Source organism: Parus major, chromosome 1A (assembly GCF_001522545.3).
Source record: "Parus major isolate Abel chromosome 1A, Parus_major1.1, whole genome shotgun sequence".
NCBI lineage: Eukaryota > Metazoa > Chordata > Aves > Passeriformes > Paridae > Parus > Parus major.
In genome coordinates, this window is record NC_031773.1 from 68,128,470 (window position 1) to 68,139,023 (window position 10,554).

Here is a 10,554-nt window from a genome sequence, read left to right on the forward strand (position 1 = left end):
TTGAGTAAAAGTCATTGTGGTTGCAGCTTGATAAAACTCCATGAAGGAATGAGCAGCTCAAAAAGATTCACTGGGAGCTCATCTCTGTGTTTCATTGTGTGAAAACCAGAGATATTCAATTACATTAGAAATCATATGAGGGCAATTGGAGGCAATCCCTTTTCACACTGTGCACATTTACCTACGGAATGTGTTTCTGCCATGTGTGATGGAGCCCAGGGGTCTCAGCAGGATTCAGAAAAGACTTCAGCAGGTCTCAAACATTCTTATAGGCAATATTAAAAGCTATAATTAAAGAAACAAAGGCTGCTAGTGATGTAAGCCCTGCTTGCCAACGCTGAATTCAACCTTTCCCAGCGGAGTGGGAAGTGTTTCATCAGTAGGGATGTTCTCCTGCTCGTACCTACTGAAGATTTTTGTGTCCCTGGCAAAAACAAAGATCTAGAGGAGAGCAAGAGTTAGTCTTATCTAACACAAATCAGTTTTTTTATTTCTGTTTAAACTACTGAGCATCAAATATGCCCACAGTAATCCTGAGCAGTCCTAAGGGCAATGCAAGGTTGGAGGGGCGGCTCCAGGGTGGTGTCCACAGAGTCCTGACTCCCCTAAGGTGCAAAAAATCCTTAGCCTTAAACAAAAGTCTTGGGGCAGCGAGTTCCACAGCTTAATTACTTGGGTGGGAAGCAGACAGGCAAACTTTCCTCTCATTCATTTCTCCCAGAGGTTGATTTCACTGGCTGGGCTGCAGCAGTGGCATTTCCAAAGAGAAAGCTCCTAAATGTTTTCTCTTTAAGAGTGTTTTACCCATTTGAAGATTGCCTGCAGTGTGAAGGGCTGCCCCTGACAGGCTGCTGGCCCAGGGACACAATCCCTGGGGCTGGAATGGAAACCAAGGGTTCATCAGCACCCCAAAAAGGCCCAGCCTGGTGCCTGAGGGATTGTATGAGAACAACTGGAGCTACCCCACCACGTCCACACTCTTAGAGGTGTTCACACAAGCCATGGCCTGTGGTAAGTGCTGCCAAGTCCAGAAGGAGGAGAAGAAGAGCGGCTCTGGGCCATAGCAGGACCTCCGGACAGGCACGAGGCCTGCGGCCTGAGCAAGCCAAACAACACGTGTGAGCCTGCCTCAGCCAGGTGTATTTTGTTTCCTTCCAAGGTTTCCACTCGTTTCCTGGCCACTGCACACAGCCTGAGTGGCTGGAGCCTTGCAGAAGGAGCCTTGCATCCCTGGGATTTGCAGGGGGATATATTGGAGGTGGGGAGCAGGTGGCACAGTGCTGAGCCGCTCAGCTGTCGCGTGGCTGGAGAGGGACGGACGCAGCTGGGTGAGGGAAGGGAAGAGCTCAAGGTCTGGCAGCCTTTCTGCTTTACAGGTCTGAAAGGAGCAGCAGAAAGCTGATCCAGCTGGGGTGCAGGGCCCCGTGAGGTTTTGATCCCAGGAGGGGTAGCACGAAGCACCCTGGAAAAGGAGTGGGATGTGTCTGTGACAGCCTCACCCTGCTTTGTGCCGGGCGAGTACCCTGGAGCAGCCCCTGCTGCGTGCCAGCAGGGGCCTTGGCAGGGCTCTCTGGGGCATGGATTTATATCTGCTCATGCAAATAACCTGGAAGTGTCCCCTGGAGTGGGACAGCTGGTCCCCGGCAGCACTTTTGGGAGCATTCTTTATGTGCCCATGTAAGTACCCTGGCAATCTCTTTTGGGGCTCGCCAGCAGGGGCCCTGGCAGAGGCCAGGAGGCAGCATTTCTCTGGCTGAAGCCATGCCAGCTGAAGCTTTCCAGCAGCAAAGCTTTCCTTTCTGCCCCCGAACAAAGGACCAATGTGGCTGGCGTTATTGATTTCTTTCCTGACTCACCGCTTTCAGCGCGGCAGGAAAAGACCAAGAGGGGTTTTAATTTGTCCAAATGGTTTTAGACAAGGTTAATAAAACTCATCGATAAATGGCGCTTTTCATTAAGTTTTAATTGCGGTGTCATTTCAACAGGCTGGATGTGCATAGTTGTGGAGTTTGATTTTTTTATTTAAGGTGCCTCCTCAGCAAAGTTGGTGGTGTTTGTTTCGTTGTTTTTTTTTTTTCATTTAAGGTGAGTTTCCCTGAGTTCAGTGATTAATTTCCATTGTGGACTAAGGAGATGCCAGGCTGTTGGAAAGGCTGACTGCCTCAGTGAATTCCCTTTGGCCCCCATCCCATGCTGGGAATTACAGCTATTTAGGCTAAAATCTCTGAACCTTGCCCACTTCTGTACCTTGATCCATCATCATCTTGGTTCAGAAAGGGTGCTGGTGGCTGCTAGCCATCTCTCCTCCTCAGGGACTGGTGAGGATGGCTTGAGATGTGTTTCATCTCTCCTGTTATCCCCCAGAAGTGGGTTTTGAACACCTGAAAGAGATGCAGACAGGATCTGGTTCAGGTCAACTCATACCAGGGTAAATAAACAGAAAATACCAGAACCACTGGTCAATTAGAAGCTCAGTCTGGATGATAGTTCTCCCTCTCCAGAGTGAAAATATGAATACTGTTTTGGCTTAAGAAGGTCTGTGTACACACATATTATCCCCGAGACACTATTTCCTCCTGTGCACTGCACTGATTTCTGTCTCCAGCTCAGTTTCAAAACTTCGTTAAAACAGTTATTTTTAACCAGTTTACAATTTCACTAATTGGTCCCTTTCTTAACAGCAAATTTCCACTTTCTTTCCATGTAATCATTATAAGAGTGGAAAGCTTCACTGCTGCAGAAGGCAGAGGGTTGTCTGGTAAAGACCTATTACTTTAAAATGCCCACTGCTGTAACCATCCATGTGAGGAGCTGTGGTGCCTCAGCCTGGGGATTGGCAGCAGATTATATTCATCCCTTGCATCTCCATGTGCCTTCAGAAGGCTCACAGAGCAGGGCAGCTAGTGTCAGGGTTCTGAGAACATCCCTTGGGGGTTTGATTCCCTGGATTCAGGCCTGTCTTATGTAATCACACAAGTGCCTGATGTTGAAGGAAGCTCTGCTAAAAAGCCCCAGTGAGGGCCTGTTGGGCTGTTCAGTAGCTGAGGCTCTTGTCCTTGCTCCCCAGCTGGGCTACCCTGCACCAATAGCTGTGCCATGAACCCTGTTTTTGTGGACCTTGGCCTGTGGACTTCAGTCCCTGAGCTGACCTTGGATCTGTCTCATCACCGTGGACTCACCTGGCAGTCACTGGGCTGTGGCTGAACCTGGCTGCCAGATCTGCTCTGCTGTTCTTGCCTGGGAACTGTGCAGCTGCACCTCTGCCAGTTTGGCCACTGCCCCACGCCTGCCTTCTGCCACCCCCAGCTCCGGGCTCACCTTCCCCATGGAGCCAGCCCTCGCAGGTGACACGTGGATTGGTGCCAACATCCCTGATGGTGCCTGTAATTTTGTCTGGGTTGTCACCAGTGGAGTGAAACTAGAGCAGGAAATGGTCACCCTGTGTCTGCAGAGGGCATACTGATCAAGTAGGATAGGAAGGTAGAAGATCTCTGTCTTGGGTGGCAGTGCAAGATGGAACCAGAAGGATGTGTTCTATCACCAGCTGTTAAAACCAGCTGGGGCACTGTTCTTTATCTCTCCCACCACCCATCCTCCCTCCAGGGGGAAATCTGCTGTTCATGGGCCATTGAGTCTCACTGCAGGACTGATAAAATTCCATCATCCATTGGGAGATGCTCCACCCAGGGACAGGAACCAAGCATTCCTGCCTGGATATAATCTGAGATTTGGAACAGCACAGCAGCCTTTCTGCACTGGATCCCAGAGGAAAACAGGAGCCATCTACAGCCCTGGAGCTTCAGAGGAGAACTGCACCCTTCTCCAGGATCTGTGCTTCAGCAGAACCACATCTGTCACTGCAGGAGAGCTGCAGCCACCATTTAATGGGACTGCTGCCAACAGCCTGCCCAACAGGGTGTCAGCTTGAATTCTGACTCTTGTCAGTGTTTTGTTTGTACCACTGCATTTTAATTTTAATTTTCCTAGTAAAGAGCTGTTATTCCCATATCTTTGCCTGAGAGCCCCTTGATTTCAAGATTGCAATAATTGAGAGAGGGGGGTTTATATTTTTCTATTTCAAGGGAGGTTCCTGCCTTCCTTAGCAGACTCCTGTCTTTCAAACCAAGACACTCTCCCACGTTATAATTTGAAGCAGCAATGGGCAGCAGCATTCCTGCACCCATGTGCCACATGCCAAAACTTTAATGTCTGCTGGAGGTGGGAGGGGTGTTCCACAAACTGGAGGAGGTTGTGGAAAGGGAATTTCAGGCAGGTGGTGATAAAGGCTCCCCAGCACCCCACTCTGGAGAGAGCTGGGCTGGGTGTGGGTTGGGGGCCCAGGGTGAGCTGGAAGAGGTGGGCCCTGCAGCACACACACACAGAGCCACTCTGAGCTGACAGTGAGGTTCAAGAGATGAGGCTTGCTCACCAACACTAACAGAAGGTGGACTTGAGCTCTTTGTTCACAGGGTGAGCTGAAGAGCAGCTGTATTCCTGTGGGTACCAAAAGATGTGGGCTGTTTGGGTCAAAGACCCCACAAGCCTCCTTAAAAGCTCTCTCTGTGCCTGAGTTTGTGAGTTCAGTGATCTCACTGCAGCTTGCTGCTGAAGGCCTTGTAGAAGTGGCACTGCCTGTGTGCTCTGTGCCTTTGTCACCCTGTTAGGATGGGTGCCCTGAGGACTTGGCTGCTTGCTGTGGAGAGGCAGGCAGTGCTGTAGTGCTTTAGGGGAAGAGCATCTCTTGGGGAGATACAGCAATTTAGCCAAAGGTAAGATTGTACCTATCACTACCTGCAGGGTAAGGCTGGGAGCTACCAGGGGACAAGAGTGTGCTGGGCTGGGCTGAAATGCCTCTGAAGAACAGGATGAACAGGTCTAGGCATGCCAGAAATGCCCTGAGCTTTGTCTGTAATGATCACAAGTGACTGGGCTCTGCTGTGCAGTGTGTACCCTGGACAGGTGACTGCTGCTGGGATCAGCACCCTTCACCTTGCTTTAAACTCTGTTGCTCAGGTGTTGCCACAGCTGAGAGCAATACAAATCCCTGCAGAGCCTGAGGAGCTTGGGGGAATGAGGTTTTGCTGGCAGGGCTGCTAGTGCTGACTGGATTGATGCCAGTGTCTGCATTTGCAGCGTGGTATATGGAGGTACCTCTAAAGGGAGCCGTGCAGAAGCTTTGTTTTGACATCTCAAGGCTTTAATAGAGTTTGGAGGTTTGCCTAGGCAGGATGAAGCTTGGCTACAACACAGGCACTTTAGGCCAGTCATGTTTTTAACCCAAATGCTCCTCACTACTGTTAATTTTTTTAGCATAAATCCATTCTAAATGCTGACTTGCTGGTCTCATGCTCAGGGGGAAAAGAACCTGTACAGAGTGGAGTGACTCCTGAGCAGCTGAAGGTTGGGTGAATGTGTTGATGTGCTCCCCAGCCTTTGCTATCCTCTCTTCCAAAGCATTTCTGGAGCCTTAGAGAATAAGATAGAGCCATAGCTCTGGGAAGCAGTGTAGAATGTCTCTTCTGGTGAGACTTCCATGAGAGGCTGGGGTCAGAGAGAGAGAGAAAGGTGGTGCAGTGTCACTGCAAGGCTTTTTTACTGATTGGGCTTGAAGTGTGTCTGTGTGATGGAGCTGTGTGGGTGATGTAGACACAGAGAAAGGGAGAGCACTGAGATGAGGAGATGGTTGACATGGAGACACAGGATGTCCTGGCAGAGGTCACAGGGATGCTCACAGCTGCAGGCTGACCAGGGATGAACTCAGATCCTCTGTGTCAAGGTGGGATGGACCCCAGGGGAAGAGGTGGGAGGATTAGGACAGAGATGTGGTTGGTTTTTGATTCTGTCTGGGGAAGTCAAGTGTAGGATACTGGGAGTGGGGAGGATGTTTATATGGAATATAGCTCCTAGGAACAGGAATTTTGCCTGCTTTAATGCTAGGGCAAATCCCTGCAAAACCACACTAACCTCTGTGAGTCAGCACAGCCTGGGGATGGATAGACACCACAGGTCAGGCAGGATACCTGACATGACTAAAGCAAAAAGCAAGAAAACCCTTCCCATGGTAGCACTGGGGTTCTACCCTCCCTAAAGTCATCCCCCAGAGAGACAGTCAAGTACACCTGCTAATCCAGGATGTTTTGCTTGCCTAGTTTGCTCTCCTTTTTGTCCCTGTGGGTAGGAGAGGAAGAGAATACAAGAATACAAACAATAAACTTGAGGCTCAGGGAATGTTTGCACAGAGGGCTTGGTGACAGCTTGGGACCTGCCCTGGATGGCACTGAGCCCCTTTCCCAAATACCCAAAGCTGTCAGCTCGTGCCCTGGGAGCCCTTGGCAGGCTGCTGTTTGTCCCCAAGGCAATGGGGTGTTAACACACACCGGCTCACTTGGTTTTTTTATTTCCCCTTCCCAGATCTCCAGGGTGGGGTGACAGCAGCAGAGAATTGGGGTGAGCACAGGTGGAAGATTGGAAGGAAATGATGCAGTTTCACTTATTTATTTGCATGCTGAGTGTCTGGGGTGGCAATGCAAGATGGAACCAGAAGGATGTGTTCTATCACCAGCTGTTAAAACCAGCTGGGGCACTGTTCTTTATCTCTCCCACCACCCATCCTCCCTCCAGGGGAAATCTGCTGTTCATGGGCCATTGAGTCTCACTGCAGGACTGATAAAATTCCATCATCCATTGGGAGATGCTCCACCCAGGGACAGGAACCAAGCATTCCTACCTGGATATAATCTGAGATTTGGAACAGCACAGCAGCCTTTCTGCACTGGATCCCAGAGGAAAACAGGAGCCATCTACAGCCCTGGAGCTTCAGAGGAGAACTGCACCCTTCTCCAGGATCTGTGCTTCAGCAGAACCACATCTGTCACTGCAGGAGAGCTGCAGCCACCATTTAATGGGACTGCTGCCAACAGCCTGCCCAACAGGGTGTCAGGTTGTACCCTGACTCTGTCAGTGGGTTGTTTTGTACTACTGCATTTTAATTTTAATTTTCCTAGTAAAGAGCTGTTATTCCCATATCTTTGCCTGAGAACCTCTCAATTTCAAAAATATAAAAACTCAGAGGGTGGGGTGTTCACATTTTTTCCATTTCAAGGGAGGTTCCTGCTCTTCCTTAGCAGACTCCTGTCTTTTCAAACCAAGACACCAAGCTCCAGCAGAAAGGCAGTGACAGCCAGGTGTGTGTCCTGGCTGCTCTTGGTAGAGGACAAATGCTGATGGACTTGTTTGACTCCTGGAGCTCTGAGCCCTGCTATTGTGAGCAAGATTTGAACTTCTGCAGGTGTGTTGGGAATAGCCCAAAGCACCTGGTTTGGGTTGCTGGTCAGAGGAATTCATGGCTGTTATATCTGGGAGCCAGACAATGATTACAAATCAATGACTACGCTCCCAGAGTGATTCATCATTAACCTGGGAATTTTAGCCCTTTCCCTGGCTCTCTCCTGTTCCTGTGGCAGCTCAAGTGTCTTATTTTAAATCAAAGGGTAGTTATGGGTGTAGCTGAGGAGTGGAAGGACAGAGGCACTGGGATGTGGTCAGGCAGCTGAGGGAAGGGAGGGTTTTTGAAGGGGCACCTTGAGGGTGGGCAGAGCTTGGCTGTAGACTGGAGCAAGACCCAGGGCTCCCACTGATGTCCCTGCTGGGCTGGGAAATGCTCCATGGTTTTGCCTGGCTAGGCACAAAGTGGGGTGGGAAGAGATAAAAATGCCAACCTGAGCCCAGCTGGACCAAAGCAGGGGTAATGTAATGATCCAGTGGGGAGCTTTTAATGATCCCAAACATCCCAGGACAGTCTGTTCTTAATAATAATTATAGCACTTAGCACAGTTACATGTTCTTAGCATTTTAGAGGCATTAACCAGGGACTGGGACTGTGGTCTCACTCAGGCCCAGCAGAGAGGCAGGGACTGTCCTCCCTCACCTGTGCACCTGCCCACCTCTGGCTGTTTTCCTGCCCCTTGCTTGTCCCACCTCATGGTTTCCCTCTCCAAACTGGACTGTGTCTCTTATGCAGAGACATAAGACTCTTGTTTTACAGCAGCTGCTGGACCAGGGACCACAGCTATTGCACCAGCAAATACAGCAAATAATCATCACAGATAGGCAGGGAATTGGTTCCGTTTCACAAATGAGGCAGCTGGCACGGAAAGAGCAGCTAACTGGTGAGCTAGGAACACATTTCCCAGCTCCAGTCTTCTCTTCCCGGCCTTACAGTGATATTTCCAGAGAACAGCTTGGATTACAACCAGCTAAAGGGCATGCCCACCCTCTGTGCTCCCAGAAATCCTCCTCAGTTTGCATTTGGCTTACACAAAAATGGGCGGCCCACACAGAAAACCCAGCCAGGTCTGCATCACCCCTAGGTCTTGCCTCTGCTGGATTTATCAGTGTAGCTCTTGCAATCACCTCCACACGCTGCCAGGCCTTCAGCTGGGGCTGGGAGCTGCAGTGGCACTCTGTGAGCTGACCCTCCCCAGCAGCAGGATGGTCTCTGAAAGATGAAGTGAGAAACAAACATCTGCAAGGCTGTGGCTGCCACCTCCGTGCTCCTTCCCCCTTGCTGCATCCCCTGTGCAAGGAACAGGGTGGTGGGAGCTGGCACAGCTGTGGCCACAGCAGGGGAGGTGCAGGAGGGAGAGGTGGGGAGACCTTCTGGGAACGGTACCTGTTGCTATCAAGAAGCTCAAAAGGTTAGAGGGGAAGCGGTTCACATGTGGAACTGAAACTGGAGCAGGGGGAACTCGCTGTGAGCACTCAGAGCTGGCCACCAGCTATTTAAAGCTTCAGATGCATCTGAGGTGCAGCTGGGCATAAAGAAGGGGCACTCTGGCAGCTTGCACACCCAGGACAGGGGGCTTTGGAACACTGCTGGGCACAGCTGCAGCAGCTGAGAGGTCAGCAGGGGCTAGGAAGCACCCCAGAAACCAAGGAAAAGCTGGGTGTTGGATGAAGGAGCCCTGGTGCTCCTATCAGCCTTGGCTAAACAGCTCGTGGGACCAGAGCCAGGGAGATCAAGATTATTCCAGGGGCCACACAAGAACTGCAATCATGCTCCTGTGGACAGATACAGAGCGATTGCAAAACCTCCAAATGGGCTACTTGGTTCTCAAAAAGAATTCAAATGAGCTGAGAGATGTGTTGGTGTGGAAATGACAGCTGTAAGATTCCTTGTTAGTCCTTGAGACAGGACAAGTCTTCCTATACCATGCCTCTGTTCCCAGGGAAGTCTCAAGGCAGGGTTTGGGCTGTCTGCAGGCACTGGATGAACCCAATCCTCCCCCAGATGGGGCTCCTGGTTGTCCTCTTCTCCCTCTTTCCACTTTTCATGTCCAGACAGATCCCACCTAAAAGAAGCTGTGGTCCTATTTCACCAGGATTTTTTTATTTCCAAAGCATGCACCATGTTTTAACTGAGAGCAAAGCATCTCACACATCTGGTTATTTCCTAGTCCAACCTTGCAACATCTGTACAAAAGTCTCCTGGCCACATCTGCAATTTTTTTATGTGGAAAAGTCCCATCAAAGAAGTGTTTGAGCACTGGACTTTGCTTTTTGTTTTTCAAATGTGATTTGAAAGGATGAACCACTACAAATCTCTGAGGCCCTCTGGAAGGCATTTCCAAGAGCCCTGCCTGGCTGTAAGCTATTTGAGATCCCTCACACAGCATTTTAACCCTCCACAGTGGGAACCTGTCTCTAGCACCCCACTGCTCACTACAGAGCCGGTTTTCCAACTGCCTGGGCTGAATTTGGTTTTATGGAACTAATGCTAGGCTTTAGTGCTACAAGAAGATTAAAGCAATTCCCTTCCTTCACTGATATTGTTCCCTTGAAGGTATTTGGAGGCGGAACTTTTGTCCCTACTGAACCATCCCTTTTCACTCCATGCACTTCCCTCCTCACACCTCCCATCCTCGAGTTGCTTTCATCAACCAATAGTTGCTGCTGAACAACTATTTGGGTCATCTTTCCACTCCACTGCTCTCCCTTTTTGGGAGCAGGATCCTCTAGAGACTCAAGGAATATTCATCCTGCCGAGGAGCAGGCAAGGGAGCACAGCCACCCTCTGGACACACTGCCATGGGCAAGGCTTAGGGAATATTTGGGATCCCTGAACAATCCCTGCATGGATGCTGGGACTGATGTCAGTGACAGCTCAGAGTGAAGGCACCAGGAAAGAAGGAAAAGCTGGCAGGTGTCCAGCTGGGACAGTCAGTGGGCAGCCTGAACACCCTGCTTTCAGTCCCAGCTAATGAAATTTAACATATTACTGACCAGACTCTGCTGTCTCTGCCTCAAAAAACAATCTTTGTGAGTGCTGTGGGTTGTTTTCAACAGTTCTTAACTTACAAGATCTTTCTTTCTTTAATGCTTAAAATGATTAAATTTTTGGACTAAATGAAACCAAACGGACTTTGTTCTCCCCTGGAAGCTGTTTACATAACATCTGTTTTAAGTAGTTTAAAACTCAGTCCGTTGAACTGCGTGAAATAAAATGCTGAAATTACTGTATTTGTCGTGATTTTAATTTATTTTTTTTTTTAAATA

At 49.7% G+C, this 10,554-nt stretch overlaps 1 protein-coding gene across 1 annotated transcript in view; it reads right to left on the reverse strand.

The window, feature by feature from the left end:
• Window positions 1–1,973: 1,973 nt before the first annotated feature.
• The window catches only part of LOC107204250, a 34,138-nt gene continuing 25,557 nt past the window's right edge, over window positions 1,974–10,554 (reverse strand). Inside the window, exon 3 of the mRNA XM_019006790.2 lies at window positions 1,974–2,381. Coding sequence (XP_018862335.1) covers window positions 2,260–2,381 — 122 coding nt within the window. The 3' untranslated portion in view covers window positions 1,974–2,259. The remainder of the gene's footprint in view (window positions 2,382–10,554) is intronic.